At 42.6% G+C, this 22,372-nt stretch overlaps 1 protein-coding gene across 1 annotated transcript in view; it reads right to left on the bottom strand.

Annotated features, from left to right (window-relative positions):
• IFTAP (intraflagellar transport associated protein) overlaps positions 1-22,372 on the bottom strand; it is a gene marked incomplete at its 5' end in the record, with an annotated part of 40,934 nt that overhangs the window by 2,422 nt on the left and 16,140 nt on the right. Inside the window, 3 exon segments of the mRNA XM_062632768.1 lie at positions 14,198-14,325; positions 20,210-20,264; positions 20,641-20,687. Coding sequence (XP_062488752.1) covers positions 14,198-14,325; positions 20,210-20,264; positions 20,641-20,687 — 230 coding nt within the window.

Below are 22,372 nucleotides of genomic sequence, written 5' to 3'. Positions count from 1 at the left end.
GAGTTGGTTTAGAAAACAGTATTCATTCTGAAAGCAAATATTACCTTGATTATGTCCATAGACAATAAAAGGTAAACTGTAAGCGGCGAGGAGAACCAGACAGGCCAACCCAATATGGGTGATAAGCAACTTCTAGTTTATTTGTGACGCAGTTCACATATATATAGGAGTGGTATTCAGCCACTCCTCCTTGGCACAACAGTATTGGTTAGCCCCACACAGCTTCCTCCACGTTCTCCTCCCATGTCTGGTCTCTGGTTACCTGTGGGGGCCACCCCCTGCCTTGCTCGCACAGTCCTCCAGGGCTCTATGGTCCTGCTCCTAGAGTCATTCTGCAACAATTCCTCCCTTTTTCTTTGTGCGAGCAAGGCATTGTGGGTTATTTTGTTCACCTGTTTTATCACACAACTATAAGCAAGTCTAATAGCTACGATGATTAACCTAACAATGATACATAAGTGCAATACTTTAAACAGCAGTGTTTGACTCAACCTGTAATGCCCCGTGAAGACAACCATCTAGTTATTCTTAGGATATTGCTCATTTACTATTGCTGGGTAAGCTGAGCCAGGGTTCTCAGCTGTGCGTGCATCGAATTAGCATAATCAGAGAGACTCATACAACACATTCCATCAAACTCTTCACATCCATGTCCCTGTTCCAACAACAAAAGGTTCTGCAGTGTTGCATGTCTTACAGAGTCAACATTAAAACAAATCAGAAATTGCCTTCGATGTAGAATTGTCTGCTTAGCAACTCAGCAACCCAGTCTGCTTAGTTGAGCCAAGGCCCCGGCTGAAGCACTTACAGTGATTTGGCATATTATGATTGGATACATGTTTTGAAGACCCTCAGTGACTAACATATAATTGGTTAAACACAGGTGTGAGAACTCAACCTTGAAAGCTTGCCAGCAGTCCACAGTTCTCATTAACTTGGTGAATTCCAGACTCTTATCTTGCTTGCTTAAGCTTCTTCAGGCCTCTCATGGCCTTGCTGTATCTTTCAGGATTATTCAAAGTTTATGTACCAATTATGCGTTCTCCCATGTGAACACTGTCTCCACATCTTCCCCCTTTATGTTTTAGATATGGTTTGGGTGACCCTACTTGAGCAGGGGATCTGGACTATATTATATCTCCAACATATGCCAACTACAGGCTGCTGGGCCTGCCCCTTTTTTCTGCTGTATGGCTCTCTGATAACAGGCTGTATAGCTCTCTGATCCTTCACATCAAGGTCTGGCATGGCATGTGTCTCCACCGCTCCACGCCTGCTGGGTTGCAGCCAACAGCGGAGCTAAAGGTTCTTCTTGGTGGCAAACACAGAGGCCAACCCAGTCTTGCCCTTGACTGTGGGAGCAGGCATTTTGTCAGCCTCAGTCCTTGCACCTTGCTGTCAATGCAGAGTTTCACCCGCTTCATCCAGTAACAAGTCGCTACTACAGCAAGGCACACACAAATTTACATTAGCAGAGTAACTATTACAGGGTGCAGCAGCATGTTGAAGATGCTGATGGCAGTGAGGGACTAGCCAAAGAAATTTCTTACCAGTGGAATTCTCCCACCCTCTTAATTTGTTCCATCACCTGCTTTATAACACTACCATTGTATTAGAATCTTTCCAGCTTTTGTCTTAGCATTTTCTAGCAGCTACTGCAAATTTCCATACTCTAACATCTCTTTTACAAGTGACAAATCTATACAATACAAGGTGTAGTTTCTTATTAGCAACTGGCTAGTAAATACAGGTGGTTTTATACACAAAATCACAGCCTCTAATAATAGCTACTTTACAAGCACACATATTCAGGATGTTACTTTTCAGTTGCCCCCAAGTGATGTTTTGCAATCATTCGTTTTTCTCTTCCTCTATCTCATTCTGCTTGGGGTATTCATGGTCAGCTCCTGTAGCTGAGGCATCAGGTTTTTCCATTCCTCTGTCCAGCTCATGGCAAGGCTTGACAAACTTTGCAGGCAGTCGCCATGGACCCGTAGGCAGGAGGACACAAATATAGCCCCTCCTCCAGGTTATCAGTTCTTGAGAAGCAGACAGGTTAAACTGCACATTGTTAACAGTTGAGGAGTTTGCTGCATCATTGCCTCTTTTTTTCTTTTTTCTTTTTTTTTTTTTCTGCCACCCTGATGCTGCTTAGGTGACGGCTTATAAAGCTTGTGCTTGCACTACCCCTCTCACCTTTTCAGTTAGCAGTTCTTATTACAACCGATCTATCTATTCCTGCAAGTCTTGGATTCACCCCCAGGTTACCTTAAACATACTAAGCAAGGCTCCTACCATGCACCCACTGTGTCGCAGGTGCTCTTTAGGCTTTGTCTGTGGTGTCTCTACAAACTGCCTCAATAGATTGAGAGGTTGGGTTTTGTTTGTTTTGGTTTGGTTTGTTGGGGTTTTTTTGTTTGTTTTGTTGTTTGGTTTTTCTTCCTTCACTCCTCGGCTCTGGCGTCCATCCTGGCCGTTCCGCCGGTGGAGCACCGGGAGCTGAATCGGAGGTCAGCTTTTTTTTTTTTTTTTTTTCCCCAAATTCGCTCACCCTGCTTTGCACAGCTACAAACGCCGGCCTGCTTGGCAGCAGCTACATCTGCCTGCCTGCTTCAGCAGCAACCATAAATACCTGCCAGCAACCGCACTTTTGCATTAACCCTTTCTTGCCCGAAATGTTAAACTGTTACCGGTTAAAAACTTTTACATGAACCCAACAACAAAAAAATACACAGAACACCGTCTGCCCTCAACACACACACACGTATGGGATCCCACAAGCACACTCCACACAACTACAATGTTTGAAGCACAAAATCCAGACAATCATTACTCCCACTACAGTCCCACGTACAGAACGTGGCACAAGGATCCTGTGGAGACTAACAGGAAACCAGCTCCGAGAAGCATCATTGCAGTGCGAGGTGGCAGGCTCATCCTTAGCGGGCATCCCCACAGAGGCTCTGCCTCCCCCACATCGTATGAGGCTTGCGCTTTTATACTTACCAAAATGCACGCTCATTCCGACACAGGTGGCCAGCCTATGTTGGAAGAAGTGGCCAGCAATATCTATAAAGGTCTCCAAAGGTCGATAGAAACCTGGACATACTTACATTTACCAACTTCTAGTACATGAGTATCACAGAGAAACTGTATTAAATGAGTTGTATATGGGCTCCCAAGTCCACGGTCCGTCACAGTATGCCCAATACCCCTGATAAGAGCATATGAGAGACCTTCCCACCACCAGAAAATCACACAATACGTCTGTATCCCGCGCTCATCTTGCTTCCCTGGAGGTTTGGGGGAGGGGGGGGGTGGGGGTGGGGGGTAGTTCTTTTTGGGTTTTGGGGGTTTTTTTTGTTTGTTTACTTTAACGTAAAAAAGGTTGCTCCCTTCACTTCAAGAAGGACTGAAAACATACACAAAACGGATGTCCTAAGCTCAAATTTCAATTAATTCAATCACTGACAAGGGGGATGTCCTGGAGCGGTGCTGACTCTTGCCAGGGTTTCACCCATCGAGCTGGCACCCACTGCAAACCGGAATCTGTAATTTACACACATATAACCTCAACCAGTTAGTTTTACTTCCGCAGGACCTTTCCAAATGCCGGTTTCCAAATCCTTGTACTGGACCAGAATACCCGGAGTTTTAGTCATATAACCATAATGCCTGACCATGTGTTGTGGTTTAAACCCAGTCAGGTAACTCGTTCACTCACTCCCCACTTCTTCCCCTCCCCCTACTACCAGAGGGACGGAGAGGAGAATCAAAAAGAATGCAACTCCCACAGGTTGAGATAAGAACAGTTTAGTAACTAAGGTATGACACAAATCACTACTGCTACCGCCAGTAATAATAATGATAAAGGAAATAACAAGGGAAGAGAATACGACATCTCACCCCCAGCCGACCGATAACTTGCCCCCCCAGCCCGACCATGCTCTGACCGATGCCTCCTCCAACCCTGCCGTCTCCCAGCCCTTCCGGCTATCTCCCCCCCCGGGCATGACGTGCTGTGGTATGGAATACCTCTTTGGCTAGCTTGGGTCAGGTGTCCTGACCCAAGTAGCTGACCCTGTCAGCTACTGCAAATTTCCATACTCTAACATCTCTTTTACAAGTGACAAATCTACACAATACAAGGTGCAGTTTCTTCTTAGCAACTAGCTAGTAAATACAGGTGGGTTTATACACACAATCATAACCTCTAACAATAGCTACTTTACAAGCACACATATTCAGGATGTTACTTTTCAGTTGTCCCCAAGTGATGTTTTGCAGTTATTTGTTCTTTCTCTTCCTCTGTCTCATTCTGCTTGGGGTAATCACAGTCAGCTCCTGTAGCTGAGGCATCAGGTTTTTCCATTCCTCTGTCCAGCTCATGGCAAGGCTTGACAAACTTTGCAGGCAGTCACCATGGACCTGTAGGCAGGAGAACACACATATACCCCCTCCCCCAGGTTATCAGTTCTTCAGTTCTTGAGAAGTAGACAGGTTAAGTGCAGCATCATTACACTCTATCTCTCCCCCCCCCCCTTTTTTTTTTTTTTGTCCCTGCAAAAGCCATCATTACTCCCACTACAGTCCCACGTACAGAACGTGGCACAAGGACCCTGTGGAGACTAACAGCAAACCAGCTCCGAGAAGCATCATTGCAGTGCGAGGTGGCAGGCTCAACCTTAGCGGGCGTCCCCGCAGAGGCTCTGCCTCCCCCACATCGTATGAGGCTTGGGCTTTTATACTGACCAAAATGCACACTCATTCCGACACAGGTGGCCAGCCTGTGCTGGAAGAAGTGGCCAGCATTATCTACAGAGGTCTCCAAGGGTTGACAGAAACCTGGACATAATTATATTTACCAACTTCTAGTACATGAGTATCACAGAGAAACTGTATGGGCTCCCCGTCAATTGCAAGAAAAAATCATAACATATACAGCTTGAGTGTAAGAGGATTTTAATGCATACGTGGTCACTGTTTGTCAGGCCTCCTTAACTATTTTGAGATCAAGAGCTTCCCACTCTTTAGCCCCCTGCTGTGTAGTAAACACAGGATATGCAAAGATGCCCATTGCAGAAAATTCCCCAATAATGTTCGCATCCTTGGTTACCCATTGTTACAACTGAGCGTCTCCTTGGCCAGTAAGTCTGAGCAGACCGACCCGGGAGACGAAGAGTCAGGGTCTGGAAGCAGAGGATATAAATCTGGATCGGATTCAGGGGATTCGGGGGCTGATCCTGCGCTGAACTCGGGGTCTCCGTTGCTCGCAGCTGTGTCTTTCTTATCAGATGTATCTCGTTCGGTATGTAGCCATCTGCAGACCTGGCTCCTCTGTGACTGAGTTAAAAATTTTTTCACTCTAGGGCATAGTGGGTTGGAGAGGCTCACAGTTCCTTTAAATCTCCTGCTAGCGCATGATCTCTATTTTCTACTGCATGCTTCAAAATGGCGCCGCAATCGATCCGGCGCCGAGGCACCGCCCTCTTTCTTTCGGATTCCTCGACATTTATCATACGTGTACCTTCTAATATACTTTCTCTGTCCTTTTCATAGTCCCTACTTTCGGAACTGGGGTGGTGGGGGAGCAGGGGGTTACACCTCCTCTGCGGCACCTTCTGATGGAGGGGGAGAAAAGGAAGGGGCGGGGGAGAACCCTGTTCTTCCGCGAGTTGTGGGAAATGAGTTGTAATCTTCCCCTGGTTTCAACCGACCGGGGACGTCTGTTCCTAGTTTCTCCGTTGCTACTGCGGCAGTTTTATTTTCCGCCTTGTATCTTTTTATACAGTTTATTACTTCTCTCCGTGGTTTACCGAGTTTCTTTCCTGTTTTATCATCATTAAGCATTGAGTCAAATAGTTCTTCACCAAACTTTCACCACTCACTCTCCTCAAAAACTGTATTAGGATCTACAAAAAATCCCTTAGCCTTCCCTACAGCCACTAGACCTGCTAGCTGCTTTAGAGTCTCAGGCTCAATTCCCCGCTTTTATAAAAAGCACTGTAAAAAGTTCAGGGCTCAGTTCCCCGCTTTTATAAAAAGCACTGTAATAAGTCCAGGGCTCCCTCTCGGTCCATTTTCATGGCCAGCCTTTTCCGGATCGTCTTCTTCTGGGTCGTCCTGTAATCTCGGTTTCCGGATCGGCCTCCCGACGCAGCAGTGTCTGGCTCGCCCCAGCGGCGGACTCCTTTTGGTTAGTCCAAGCACCCGGGTCCGTCACGCCACCGCAGCAGCATTGCCCGCGCTTCTCGGCCGCTGCCGCCGGCACCACTCACTCGCCGTTCCGGGTCCCCATTAGCCGGGGCCCTGTATTCGGGTCCACGTCAACCGGGGCCCTGTATCCGGGTCCCCGTTAAACCGGGGCCCTGTATCTGGGTCCCCGCTGACCGGGGCCCTGTATCCGGGTCCCCGCTAGTCGGGGCCCTGTATCCTGGGTCCCCGCTAGTCGGGGCCCTGTATCCCGGGTCCCCGCTAGTCGGGGCCCTGTATCCCGGGTCCCCGCTAGTCAGGGCACTGTATCCCGGGTCCCCGCTAATCAGGGCCCTGCATTCCGGGTCCCCGCTAGTCGGGGCCCTGTATCCGGGTCCCCGTCGACCAGGGCCCTGTATCCGGGTCCCCGCTAACCGGGGCCCTGTATCCCGGGCCCCCGCTAGTCGGGGCCCTGTATTCCGGGTCCCTGCTAGTCGGAGCCCTGTAATTCGGGTCCCCAGTGACCAGGGCCCTGTAGTCCGTGTTCCTGTTCGGGCGCCATTTGTAAGCGGCGAGGAGAAGCAGACAGGCCGACCCAATATGGGTGATAAGCAACTTCTAGTTTATTTGTGACGCAGTTTACATATATATAGGAGTGGTATTCAGCCACTCCTCCTTGGCACAACAGTATTGGTTAGCCCCACACAGCTTCCTCCACGTTCTCCTCCCATGTCCGGTCTCCGGTTATCTGTGGGGGCCACCCCCTGCCTTGCTCGCACAGTCCTCCAGGGCTCCATGGTCCTGCTCCTAGAGTCATTCTGCAACAGTAAACCATCATTAACTTTTAGAAATAGCATGGTCAAGAATGTGTACGTGAGACAAAGCCTGCAAACAAGTTCTTTCCTATTAAGTCTAAGGTCAACTCCTCGACCTCCTCACTATATTCATGTCCGGTTTCATCTTTTCCACAGGCAAAACATCTTAAAATTCCATGCTAGTAATGGTACCAGCAACTGGGTTCATTACTACCTGTCTTTCCCTAGCAGAAATCCAAAACACTCTTCTAAACTACAATGTAAGGTGCAAATATCTTTCGGTTTCTTTGGTTGTAACAACAGCAAATGTTGTTTGCCAATGACACCAAGCTGTGTGGTGCAGTCAAGACACTGGAGTGAAGGGAAGCCATCCAGAGAGCCCTGGGCAGCCTAGAGAGAAAGAAACAGAGATGCTCTGAGGGCTGAAGCACCTCTGCTATGGAGATGGGCTGAGAGAGCTGAGCTTGGTCAGCCTGGAGAATAGAAAGCTCTGGGGAGACCTTAGGGCAGCTTCCAGTACCTAAAAGCGCCTACAAGAAAGCTGAAGAGGAGCTTTTGACAAGGACTTCAGGGACAGGACAAGGGGAATGGCTTTAAACTGACAGAGGGGAGATTTATATTAGGTGTTAGTCAGAAGTTCTTCCCTGTGAGGTTGGTGAGGAGGCACTGGCACAGGTTGCCCAGAGAAGCTGTGGCTGCCCCATCCATGGCAGTGTTCAAGGCCAGGTTGGATGGGGCTTGGAGCAGCCTTGTCCAGTGGAAGGTGTCCCTGCCCGTGGAAGGGGGGATTTGAACCAGATGAACTTTAAAGGTGTCTTTCAACCCAAACCATGCTGTGATTCTATGAACATTTGTTACCACATTTATAGGTAACTAAGCTAAGAAGAGGTTAAATTACAGCAAGTCTTCATGAGGATTCTACAAAACCAAATCTACGTTTTCTCTACCAACATAGTTACTGAAAGTATACACATTCACTATGCCCTTATGTCGACCTTGTTGTTCCAGGAACGTTCTATGCATGTGCAGAGAAACAGTAGACAAACCTTTGTTTAAAAGCTCGAGCCCCAAATGCTTATGGAAATTAGATACCAAAGTAGAACACACTCAACTTCACTGCTAACAATTTTCTCTTACCCACTCATTGCATATTAGAAAAGTTTGTTCACACTGCATATTTACCAGTATGCTTCATCCTTCAAATGATTTCTCAGTGCACTAGGGAGTCTCTTTTTCACTTCTTTTCCCAAAAAGCCATTCATTTCAACCTTCCACACAGACAAGTGGTCTAAAATTTTCACACTGCAAACTGCAATTTTCATCTGTTTCAAAAGTAAGACATTTTGCCACAGAACATCGAGTACTCTGAGCTGATCAAGTTATGATCTTGTTACTTTTGCCTAAAGAGCTGAGAGAAATAGGTGAATTTCAGGTGTCTAATTTAACACCTAATTGAAATCTTTTTGAGAGCTCTCTGGGAATAGAAATTTGCTCCATTAGAAAACTGACAGTAGCTTAAGATTGCTCCTGCAATTTACCCTGAAGAAAACAAATAATTTTCATTAACAGTTTCTGGATGTCCAAGTTAAAGCAGAAAAGACTGTAATATTCCTATTAATAACTAAAGTATTTTGCTAGAGGCTGGTTTTCAAAGTAATCTTATAAATAAAGTACCTTAAAGTTGAGACTTTCAAAAGTCTATTGATAATTGGCAACTCAGTTCTCTTTATTAATCTGTGCAGAGTTACAGCTAACTGAACAGCTTGTCTCTGTCCTAGGATTTTTATTTGTGTGTAATTATGGCACTCTATGATTCACTTGTTCAAACTATGTGAAGTATGCACATATACTCACCAATGATTTCACTGTATACTCAAGGGAAAGCTTACTAAATCAGTAACAAGAAGTTAAAAAAAATAAAATTAATATATAATGATGTATGTCTTGAGCTTGGGGCACTGCATTGGGAGTCAATAAATCTTGACCAATTTTTCACTTCTGCTTCATCATTCTGGACAAGTCACTCGTTCTCTGCGTCTTAACTGCCCTCTGAGAAGATGTAACTCTTACGTCTTCTTTCACTTAGTCAGTCCTGTCTTTCAGTTCTTATTTGTTCTTACTGTATTTATGCATAGCATGTAGGAGAAAAAAAAAGCTCAGTTGAGGCCTGTAAGTAAAACCTTAAGCCAAAGAAACTCAATGAAGCTGTACTTCAGGTGACAGGTACTGCCATTCTGCAGAGAAAGACAGAACCATAGAATCATAGAATCACAGCATCAACTGGGTTGGAAAAGACCTTTAAGATCATCGAGTCCAACCATCACCTCAGGACTGCCAAGGCTACCACTAAACCGTGGTCATTCAGGGCCTCGTCTACACAGTTTGTGAACACTTCCAAGGACAGTGAATCCACCGTTGCCCCAGGCAGCCTGTCCCAATGCCTGAACACTCTCCCTGTAAAGAAATTTTTCCTAATATCCAGTCTAAACCTCCCCTGGCAGAGTTTGAGGCCATCACCTCTTGTCTTGTCACTTGTTACATGGGAGAAAAGACCGATCCCCACCTCACTTTTAGGTAGTTGTAGAGAGTGATCAGGTTCCCCCTGAGACTTCTCGTCTCCAGACTAAACCCCCCAGTTCCCTTAGTCGTTCCTCATAAGACTCATTCTCCAAACCCTTCAACTTTGTTCCCCTTTTCTGGGCCCACTCCAGCACCACAATGTCTCTCTTGTCATGAGGGGCCCAGAACTGAACACAGGATTTGAGGTGGGAATTCACCAGTGACAAGTGCAGGGGGATGATCACTGCCCTGGTCCTGCTGGCCACACTATTGACGATACAGGCCAGGATGCTGTTGGCCTTCTTGGCTGCTGGGGCACAAGCTGGTGGCTCATGTTTAGTTCTGTCAATCAGCACCCCAGACCCTTTTCCACCAAGCAGCTTTCCAGCCCCTCTTGCCCAAGTCTGTAGCATTTCATGGGGTTGTGGTGGCACAAGTGCAGGACCCTGCACTTTGCCTTGTTGAACCTCACCCCATTGGCCACAGCCCATCAATCCAGTCTGTCCAGATTGAACTGCAAGAGCCTTCCTATCCTTCAGCTGATCAACACTCCCAGACAACTTGGTGTCATCTGCAGACTTACCAAGGGTGCACTCAATCCCCTCACACAGGTCATCAATGCAGATATTGAACAGCACTGGCCCTAACTGAGCCCTGAGAGACACCACTAGTGACCAGTTGCCAACTAGATATGACACCATTTACCACCACTCTTTGGGCTTGGCCATCCAGCCAGTTTCCAACCCAGTGAAGAATCCACCTATTCAGGTCATGAGCAGCCAATTTCTCCAGGAGAATGCTGTGGGAAATTGTGCCAAATGCTTTACTTAAGTCCAAATTCAATGACCACAGCCCTTCCCTCATCAACCAGGTGGGTTACCTTATCATAGAAGGAGATCAGGTTGGTCAAGCAGGACCTGCTTCATAAACCCATGCTGACTGAGCCTTATCCCTCCATTTTCCCACACATGCTTTATGATCTCACTTAGGATCATCTGCTCCACAGCATTTCCCAGTACTGAGGTCAGACTGACAGATCTGTAGTTTCTGGGTCTTCCTTTCTGCCCTTTTTGACCTCCAAACCTCTGGCACCTGCCAACTAGATCAGGACTGCTGACAAATGATGGAGAGTGGCTTAGCAAGCTCCTCTGCCAGCTCCTTCAGCACTCTTGGGTGGAACTCATCCAGCCCCATAGAACTTCCAGCTCCTCCTGTTTGTTGCCCATGATGTGGGCATTGACAGAAATGCATTTAAGTTGCCCTGTGGATCTCGACTCCAACAGCAGCATGCTACCCTGTGGCTCATGTCTAGTTAGCCTGGTGTTATCCCATTCCACCTTCAAACCTAGTTTAAAGCTCTCTCCATAAACCCTGGGCTAGCACCTATTTCCCTCTTTGGGACAGGCATAACCCATCTCCCCTCAGCAAGCCTGGTGCTGTATGAACTGACCCGTGGTCAGAAAACCCCAAAATTTTGGCACTGACACCAGTCATGGAGCCAGGAATTACTTAATGCCATTTTTCTGATGTTACCATTGTCACTGTTTGTGACTGGCAGGAGAGATGAGAACACTACTTGGGCTCCCAAACCCTGAACCAGTTGCCCCAAGGCCCTGAAGCCCTTCTTGAGTCCCCTCAGGCTTCTTGAGATTTCCTCATTGCCCACCTGGAAGACTAATAAAGGATAGTAGTTGCAGGGCGATACCAGATGAGTGAGTTTTCTGGTGAAGTCCCTTACTCTGGACCCAGGGAGGCAGCAGACTCCTCAGAGTCTGGTCACAGGACAAAATGATAGGCATGGTAAATACTTTTTTAAATGCTCAAACTAAAGACAAACAAAGGATAATTAACAAAGAATTAATTTTTCCTAATCCCAGCCATATAAAAATTAGTCTTCCAGATTAAGATGGAATCCCAGCCAAAAAGGACTCAGCTGAGAGTCAGCTTGAGGACAGACACGTACTACCATCATAGGACAAACAACTACAGCAAGTGGGATGAATCACTCGCTGGAAGTGCCCATCTCTCTTCCTGATGACAGAAGGACTAAATTAGACTACATTTAAAGCTGAAGGTAGGTGAGATGAACTCCAATTTGAATGCATGTTTATAGTGAGTGGATGGAAAATACTCATTCAACTGCACTCATATGTATGGGAGGTGAAGGGAAAATAGGGACAAATCCAGACCCTAGGAAGCAAAAAACTCTAATGTGTTTTATGAAATAAACTATTAAGTAGAAATAAAGGACAGAATAAATATCTGGGTAGGGAAGGTAAATCTTCTGTGATAACGTACTTCAACAATGGAGTTAATGCTGTTTGAATTTTCAGTGACCTGTGGGAAGTCATGAATATTGCACTGTTGATATTGAAATTCAGAAATATATTTATGCTAAAACCAGGGAAGAAAGATGAAGCAACACTGGTGAACAACATAAATAATTTGCTGTGTCATTCACTAAGCCTCTTTCCAACTGCTTTTGACAAAAAAACATTTTCAGGGAGACAATCTGTTCTTTAAAAATTAGCCAAGTCAGACACTGGGTCTTAACAGAGCTTCTTTTTTTAAACTTTCCCTAGCAATACATTCAGCAATACACACCTTGCCCTAAAGTCCTTCACAGATGCATCTGTAACAGACATTTGACATCCTACATTGAACTATTTTTGAAGCTTGTTTGTTTTTCATAGGGAATAGTTTTGCCCTTCCCTAACAGATTTGCTTTGATGGGCAGAGAACAGCCTCATTTCAAAGTAGGAATGTCTCCAGGGAAAATATTTTTCTCTTTCTAAACTAGTCCTGCCATAAGCAATACAAACCTTAACTTCCAAGGCAATGAGAACTTAAAGAACAGAATTATTTTAAAATGGACCTCTTCAGCCTTGACATTCTAAAAATCAGGCCACAGTTATATAATCTAAATGAAGCCACAAATACATGTATTATTTAGGGAATAGACTGCTTTCATCTTGAGTAGCTTGGCACCAACCAAATGGTTATGAAAATCTTAAGTCTTTCTCCTTGAAAAATGCAGCAGTGAGACACTGGCACAGGTTGTTCACAGAAGCTGTGGCTGCCCTATCCCTGGTAGTGTTCAAAGCCAGGTTGGATGGGCTTGGAGCAATCTTGTCTAGTGGAAGGTGTCCCTGCCTGTGGCAGGGAGTGGAACTGGATGAGCTTTAAGGTCCCTTCCAACCCAAACCAATCTGTGATTCTATGATTCTGTGAAACTCTAAGCAACGTAATAGTACTCAGTTTCTCTTTTATAAAGCAACTTTTACTCAAACACAAAGGAATTTTGCATGCAGTGGGATCGTCATCTATTTTCCATGAATTATAGTTTAAAGGGTCACATGCAATCCTTTATGAACACTGTTGGCTGCCACAACCCTCCTTTGGTTTTATACAGAAGTTACCAGATAAGAAAACTATAAAATGTCATTCTAGGTTGGTTTTTCTGTGTGCCAAGGGATACTTCTCAAGGTAAAAACCTTGAATTATGTCAGTCCTTAGGGAAAAGGGTCAGCATTTTTATTCACAAAATGGTGGATAGTAAAGCTTGAAAGGTCATTTTAGAACATTTACTTTTTCCCAAAGCAGACTTGTTTCTTATAGTAAAGAGTTTATTGCAAAGAGCTAAATGCAATTGAGCTCAGGAAAGGAGGTACCATATGCACTGCTGTAACATCGAACTTTCACTGGTCACACATCATTTATAAACTTGATTTAAGCCTCATGGGACATCAATAAGCACATGAAACTACCAAAACTGGCCTATTTCAGCCAGCACCTAACTTCAGCTTCTATTACAATGATCAGGCAGGCAAAAAGAGTGGTGAAGAACTATGCAATAGAAATCCCCAAAACTTAATGCTCACACTCTACTTGAATAGGAAGCTTAATGACTTAAAATCAGCCTGTAAGCCATCCACACCTTCTGGAAGCTTGGAAAGAACTGAATTTCTGAGGAAAAATGGCCATTTTCATGTAGCGATTGTGACTGATTAAAAGGCTCAGACTCCATAAAGCAAATCTTTCCATGTCAGACCTAGACAACGCAGATTCTCAGCAGCACCTTGCTACTGTTCATTTCCAAGAGGAAAATGACCAATTCTGATCACAATATATTCTAAAACCTTCTTTACTTTTAATTGTCACGTTAAAGCGATTATTCGTTAACTTCTTGTTGCAAAAGATTTTTCCTATCTTCAGCCCAATGAAAATTGTACTATGTCATAAGATCATGAGATCACTGGAAAATTACATGACCCATCATTCTACATGAGTAATGATTTGTTAAAAAGTCAGAAAGTGCAAGAGTTTACTTGAGTATTTTGTGAGTTGCACCAACTAAATACTAAAAATCACACACACAGTTTAAAGTATTGAAGTACACATTTTGAAAATGTCAGATTATACAGCAGCTCTGTGCAAGACAAAATAGTAACTTTCTGTTAAGAGTTTTTATCTCAGTTCGTAACGTATTTTTTTCATTAATTCTTAATGCAAAAAATCAATAATGTGACTTGTTAACTTATAGCAGTTCCACATTCTCCATCTTTATCTCTCTGTTTTTGTGGAAATAATGTTAGAAGCCAATATTTAAATAAACAAACATGACTTCATACCTCCTGGGTTTTGCTGTCCGATGGCTGGGGAATTGACAAGGTCCTGGACTTCAGTTACATGGGTTTATCAAAAAAAGGTGTACAATAAGTCACTGTCTGTTCCACCTCTCCTGGGAGAAGTAATGACCCTGTTGAATAAAAAAAAAATAAATCAACTTTAACCTTCCATTCAATGTATAAATTTCAAAATCCTGTGTAAAAACCTGTAGTGCTCAGACATAGGCAGCAATTTGTTATTCAAAGCGTGCTGTACTTATTCTTGCATAATATAGGCAGCTATCTTCAAAACAGATCCATGCAGTCCCTGAGCTAAAAGCTAGATAGTAAACTACACTATGCTAAGTAAAAATCAAACTTGGTTGAAAACAGGCAGGTAGCTCTTCTATCTTGAGGACACTGAATTAAAAATCAGGATGTAGACACTCCTAAGCTCAGAGAGCACCTGGGATTCAGTTCATCTCTTTCATAGTAAAGTAGGAAGGTCCTGAGCAGAGATGTCTGCAGCAGGAGTTATAAAATACCAGACTGAATCCTGGTCTTGCCATTGATTAACTGGGCAGTCTCATTCAATTCTCTTTCACTGGACTTTCACTACTTGTACATTGGGCATAAAGATCTTTGCATCTTAAAGTACTCTCCTGAAACATTAAGTAAAAACACCTGCTGGAACTACTAATACTCCCCACTGCAGTGCTAGATGACTCTTTTGTCCAAGGATATTTCATGGATGTTTGCTCCTCCAAGAGCTGTCAAAAAAAAGAGGTACCTGAGAGGACTTCCCTACACCTGGGACATGGGAACACATAACCTTTCCATACAGTCAGGATTTGGTCCAGTGTTTACAAATGCACGGACTTTCTGAATCACTTTTTCTTTACGTATGTAAGCAAAATGTGTCTATTGGGAACAGTAGGTTTGCTTTCTGTGACAGCTCAGAAGGATATGCCTTAGGTTTAGAAATATCCTTTAACATGAATCAATCTCAGCTCTGCTACAGCACAGATGCGTCTATCTTGTCTCAGTAATGTTTTTATGAAGGTACTTCAGAGCACCATATGTTTTGCAATTTATTCAAAGAATTATGTAAAACTAACCTACTATTTTTTCTGGCTGATACAGCAGTTTCTTTACAGCTTTATAGTACATTTTAGTAGCTTAGACTAAATTTTCAAAGTGTTGCTTAAATGTTAGTTAAAGGAAGCAATAAGATGGTACATAGATCCAGGGTTAAAAGGAAGAAATGGCTACTTACCTTTACCTGCACACTTTTGCCACAGTAGTGGAGTTACACACTTCTCATTCTCCTATAAATGAGATTATAAATGAGACCATAATGATTTCCTAGCTAGGCCTTCATAAAAAATGCATTATTTAATTCTTCATTTAGTTTTCTTCTGGGAATTGCATAGTATTTCAAAGCCAGCAGGGCTTTGCAATTGTGTAGTAGAATGTTCTTTAACATAGAGCTCATGCAAAATGAATTCATTCCTTGGGGTATTTCATTCTGGGGGTTTTGTCTTTTAGTTCATGATTCATGTATAAGTGGTTTCATTTTCATCCCTATTACATTGATTGCTTTTATCTATCTCTAGTCACCTATGTGCTTACAGTCCTTGTTCTCAGTATAGCATCTTATCTTATTCTGCATCAGTTACATGAGAAAGCTTTCTGAAAAGAGCAGTGCAGCCCACAAATATATATGCTATGTCTTCACACGCTCTTCAACTCCTTTTTTCCATCTTTTATAACTTGGGCCAAAACTATTTGTAGGACAGAAGGATGATTTGAATGCTCCTTTAGAGGCAACTGCATCTTCCACTGCTGTTTACAAATAAATATATATCACCACTGAAGGAAGGAAAGCCTGGACATTAGGAGGTTTGTATCACCTCTTGATATAAACACTTCTTCCTTTATTGAGAGGGCTCACCCCTCAACAAACCAACCTGTGGAGAGATGAGGAGGAAGCACTGTTACACAACAGGCTGGCAATGGCTCAGAAAGGCAACCTTTAAAAATGAGGACAACAGAAGGAAAGGTATTTTTCCTTTTAGCAAGAACTACTTGACACCCTCAGAATGTCAACTCCACTATTTTAAGGCTCGTTAGTAATGCAAACAATGTTTCAGATTCCTTTCAAACATCCCATGAGAATGGTAATCAATCTCTGTTTGCCAGTAGACATGCCAGACATGAACTTTGTCTCTCTAGCCTGGCTGATGACAGTATATGAAAGTCTAATTGGTAAATTCTGCTTCCCCTCATAATGTTTAATCAAGAAACTCCTTCAGAAAGATTAGGGAGTTTTGACACTCTTCCTTCTTAGTGGAAGCTCCTAAAGGAACTGTACACTATCGTAAGTTCTGGCCAGTACCTCACAGCTGGTTTAGCCTGATGTTACAGCACTAGTGGACGATGATCCTAATTAAGCCACTAATTATGTTCTCTGTGGAGGTGAAAGGAAAATTAAATCCTTGGAAAGCCTTGGATCCTGCCAATGGCACCACATACAGAGGTAAGAGGAGGCAGCGATACCAAAAATCTGAGATTTCAGAACACACCCCTCACACCATGAAGAATGAACTTCCTGGTGATAACAGCAGCAAACTCCAGTGGTTTACCCATGTCCAGCACACTTTAATGAGGGCATATTTGGAAACTGAGCAATTCTTTTCTGTTCAGTCCCTTTCCCCACACACACAAAACAGACCCACAAAAAGTGATTACTAAATGTGTGAACACTACTCAGTTGGGTTTTTTTCCTCATTTTGTACCATTGACATTAATTACAAGTACAGGAAAATAAATCTATTGACACAAATCTGATTTGAACTTTCAGGAGTGAAATTCAAAGTTTTGTCTGTATCTTTAGCTTTACTGTAGCCAAATGATGCTCAGCTGGTAAAACACCGGTCTTACCACCTTCAGGCACTACATTTCATGAAAATGCTGTTGATGGGGGGCTGAGGACAGGGGCAGTGATAAAGAAAAAAGCTTAAAAGCTAAATGTTCTTGTCTCCTCTGATTCTCAGTCTTCAGGGTGTTGGCCCCAAAGACCTACCTAGCGTGAAATCAACATGGCAGTGTTAAATGATTGCAAAGAAAGGAGAAATAAAAAAGGGAGAGATTTACCAGTTGAAGGGAACCCTGTACTTGAAAAAAATCCACATAATTTAACTAAATCCTCTTCCTCAACATGATTTTTCTGGATATCCCTGGCAGTGTTCAAAACCTGGTTGGATGGAGTCTTGGGTGACATGCTTTAGTGCGTGGTGTCCCTGCCTACGGCATGGGTCTTGGAACCAGATGATCTTCCGGTCCTTTCCAACCCTAACTATTATATGATTCTCCTCAACCTCTGCAGGGTAACAGAGAACTGAAAACTTGAAAAGAAAAGTTTACAGTACATCAGCAGTCCAAGTTGAATTAGGATGAAACTGATATAGAATCATAGACTGGTTTGTGTTGGAAGGGACCTTAGAGCTCATCTAGTTCCAACACCCTGTCCCAGGCTTGGAGCAACCTGGTCTAGTGGAAGGTGTCCCTGCCTATGTATGAGCTTTAAGGTCCCTTCCAACCCTAACCATTCTATGATTCTATTTTGTACCATGCTTCTCACACTGTAAACTTTGAGCCACTTACCCTTGAGTGCAAATATTGTACTAATGTAAAATTGCTGACTAAGCTTACTGATCTGCCCTTTAAAGCTAAAAGAAAAATTAAGATACTCAACTGTTGCCAATGACAAGCAGAGATAAAAACTTGTTGTAATTACACTAGCAAGGTAAGATATTTTTTGCTAGGTGTCTTAGCTTGTTTTCTCAGTAAGAAGTATTTAATCTACCATTTGTTCTGACATACAGGTGGCAGCATTTAAAAAGGACAACAACAGAATGGCTTCCAAATTCTGTCACACTTTTTGCCTCACTAATAAACTAACTGGAATTACTCAGAATTAATCCTTTACTGAAGTGGTTAGTACGGATAATTTTTGTATTACTTTATTACTACAAACAATAGAAGCAACACCATTTTGTATTTTGATTAGCATTTTGTTGGTATGGTTTCTATGTGGTTGCCCCATCCCTGGCAGTGTTCCAGGCTAGGCTGGATGGGGCTCGGAACAACCTGGTCTAGTGGAAGGTGTTCTAGTCTAGTGGAAGGGGTTGGAACTGGATGAGATTTAAGGTCCCTTCCAACCAAACCAGTCTGTGATTCTATGATTCTCTGAAATTGCTTCTTTCTGCACTGAAGCAGTCTGTGCAGAGTTTGTGCAGGGGGTGCTGTCCCCTAGAAGAGCTGGGAGAGCAGAAATTCAAAGCCAAATCAAATGTCATGTAAAAAGCGAGTAGTTAGCACATTTATCTACAGTAGTGGTAGTATAATGTTATGTTTATTGCTTTTATAATCACCTATAAAAGCACTAACTGAAAAGTTTTCCCAGTGTGGCTTGCATAAAGTGCTATTTAGATACTACAAGCAGAGGATCATTTTTGTAATTCTCATCGTGTTCAAATACAGTCTGTTTTACTAGGAGTTTCTAAATGTGATTAACATTTACTCTTGCAGACAAAAAATACACAGAGATGACTGAAAAGCCTAGAGAGAAACATGGTCCAGAAAGTGGTGAGCTCTAGCAGAGCTCTTCTTTCCTCACTGCCCTGCTTGATATTTTAGTGTGGGGTTTATTTCTCATCATCCAATTTTTGGCCTGTTTTGAACTAGAGCTATCTAACTCTACTTCCATGAACTAGACAGATTGAATTCTCATTTCATTATGATAGAAGTGAACTGTAGGTTTATTCTTCCACTAGTAAGCCCTGGGAAAATATAGATATTATCAGAAATTAAAGCATAAACACAAAACAATGTCCTACAAAGGGAAAAATGGATACATTTGAACACAGCACTCAAAAGAAATCTTTGTACCTGATACAAGACTTCTACCTTACTTCTTCCTTCCTGAGATACCCACGTTGGAGAAAATATTTGCTGTAAACCTGACATGCTGATTTATTATTTCCTTGCAAGTTACAGTCAAACTCCAAATATTAAATCAACTAGAAGTTTAGAGGGCTTAAAAATCTCTAAGCCCTCTGACTGCACCTACAGCAAGGAAAGACTAAACAAATCTTTAATGTATTAGACAGACTCATCAAATAGCAATAAGTAAGGACCAAAGTCCTGTTCTGTACCAGCTTCTTTCAGTGACCTTAAGCAAATCCCTTCATCTGTGTAGCTTGGTTGCTTTGTGCAGTAACAACTATAGACGAGGAAAACTAATTTAATCACTAAAAGGTTGTCAATGCTGATGGTAATAAAAACCACACAAGCAACTATGGCAGACAAACAACTACAGACACTAGGTTTCTCTTTACTTGTTAGAGGTGGAAGAGTTATAATTATTATAGATATACAGAACACTTGAACAGAAATCCAAATGCTCCTAATTGGAATTCTTAAAGGAGTTCACTGTAAATTCAAAATTAGGCTCATTTATTAACCCCAGGATGGAATAATTTTAATAGGTAGAGACATTGTTATTAAATATTTCCACTTCACAGAACTCTCTTAGCACCCACAATACTTTGTGGAGAAAACTTCGTAATCAAAATAATTTCAACTGCAGAAAAAGAAGTGCAGAAAAAATGTGGAAATGATGCTAAAAATAAGCGCTTTGCAATTCTGAAAAAAAAAAACCAAAACACAAACAAAAAACAAACAAACAAAAAAATTGACAAAAAAAACCCAAACAAACAAAACCAAAAAACAACAAAAAATCCCCAGCCCTGCTCACCAGGACAGACACAGTATAATAAATATTCCTTATAATTTATTATCTCATTACCTCCTAGAGTGAGGAAATAAATCATTTGATTGGGGAATTTTCTAACAATAGAACTGAGGAAGAATATCTTTTTCAGAGGAAAAAAGTTTTTTAAACAAAGTCCATACACTTGCATCCAAAGACAGACAATGATAGTAAATATGAAAGTGGGGGAGGGATCCTACCACTGCATGTCTCTTCATCTGTGTCGGTATCTTCCAAATATACAGCCTTGTCTACCTGTCATTAGAAAAAAAAAAAAAGTAAGTAGATTAATGTATAAATTTCATAATATAATGAAATGGGGTTTGGAACTAGATAATCTTAAGATCCTTTCCAACCCTAACTATTCTATGATTCTGTAATCCAAAGCAAAGCAAAAAAGCAGTACAGTCTGCTTCATCTTCTCTATTCTCCCCTGCATTTTTCCAAGAAAGCATATGAATTTTCTTTGAAATGTGTAGCCCAAAGGAAATAATTTTACCTGTAAGCAAAGAACTGCTGCCAAAATTGCTGCATATCAACTACTGCAACGGGAAAGAACCTCAAGCTGTACATCAACTTTTTCAGGAACTTAGCGGGAAGGTGGAGAAATAAAATATATATGACAAGTTACCTTGCAGTTTTGCAAGCTCACTGCATATGGCACAGAGATAATACATGCTGCAGGCAAAGAAAAGCTTTTGTTACTAATGGTGAACAGAATGGAAAACAAAAAAGCTAAGAATTATTACATTTTTGATATTTCATCTGGGACATTGCACCACTGTTTATTCAGGCTGATTTCAGTCCCTTGAAAGAGATCTAAACTATCTAAAATGTACCACAAGACTGTGTCCAGCTCTGGAGTTTCCAGCACAAGTGGGACGTAGAGCTGTTGGAGTGAGTCCAGAGGAGGCCACTGAGATGCTGCGAGGGCTGGAGCAGCTCTGCTCTAGAGCCGGGCTGAGAGATCTGGGCTTGTTCAGCCTGGAGAAGGCTCCAGAGAGACTTTAGAACAGCTTCCAGTGCCTAAAGGGGTCAACAAGAAATTTGAAGAAGGGCTTTTGACAAGGGCCTGTAGGGACAGGACAAGGGGCAATGGCTTTGACTTGACAGAGGGGAGACTGAGATGAGCTCTTAGGAAGTTCTACCCTGTGAGGTTGGTGAGGCACTGGCACAGATTGCCCAGAAAAGCTGTGGCTTGCTCCATCCCTGGCTGTGTTTCCATAGATTAGAAATGCTCCTAGATAATTTTATGAATTGATTTGACACCATTCTCATCCACACCTACATAACCTTTACATACTAATTAACACTGGGGAGAAAAAAAAATCCTGGATGGTGATGTGCTCATCCTTCTTTCCCACCAGTGGAAAAAAAAAAAATCATCAAAGAATTGCAAGTACTTTGTAAATGAATACAGCAAAAATAAGGCATGTTCTGCTCATCTTCCCCACTTTGAGGAAAAACAAAGAAAACCTAACTGTCACTCTTTCAGACAATCAGAGATTGTTTTCATCAGGGCCACCAGCTTTCCAGCTCTTGTTCATCACTGGCTGTAGACAGACAGGTGGAAATGCTTACATTCATGAAACAAAACCGTACCACAGTCAAAGATACTATGTTAGTATATACAGATCTTTTACAGTGTACTTAATTTAAAAAAAAAAATTGAATGCAATGTTCCTGAAAATAGAACAGACACAGGTAACCCTCTGAAGTCACACACAGGATTAGACTGAATCAATTGGAACAACAGTACAAGAAATCGTAATACACCTACAAAGCAGCATTTAGAACAGAATCATTGTTTTCAAAGCAGGGTTTCTTCCTCTTTCCTAAGGGCAGGCTTAAAGGTTCCAGTGGCCAACTTACTGTGTTACAGCTTCCTCCTGCTAGTAACTTTTCTGATGTATTCTACTATAACTGTATTTGTTTCTTAAACCGCTAATGTGACAAAAATGTGCAGCCATGCCTGAAACTTTTTTGTTCTATAGCAACAAAGTATTAAGGTGTTCCATTATATAAAGAATAAAGTGTTATAAAAACCTAGCCAATCTGTTTTAATTGATTTTTATTATAATTAATATCGAGAGACAATAAGCAAGCAGTGCTGGGTGTGCCGGGGAGTCTCTGCTCCGCCTGAGACACACGAGGGGAACTTCTGGGGATAGTCTCTTATACTTTTTGGTTTCCCGGGCTTCTTGGGTTTCAGCCAACCCTGTTGTCTTCTTTTCTCGGGCTTCTCCACCTGTTGTTTGGGTCTTGTCTCCGGGTGAAGAAATATTATGTCTATCACAAGTTTGACCACCATCTTAGCCCCCATAAATTCCACTCCTTATGTGTTTATTTGTTCAGCTCACAGA

This window comes from Pezoporus occidentalis, unplaced genomic scaffold (assembly GCF_034315485.1).
Source record: "Pezoporus occidentalis ecotype Australia unplaced genomic scaffold, CSIRO_AGI_Poc_V1 ctg398, whole genome shotgun sequence".
NCBI classification, from domain to species: Eukaryota; Metazoa; Chordata; class Aves; order Psittaciformes; family Psittacidae; genus Pezoporus; species Pezoporus occidentalis.
The sequence above is the reverse complement of the archived record's forward strand: the minus strand, read 5'-3'. Positions and strand labels throughout refer to the sequence as shown.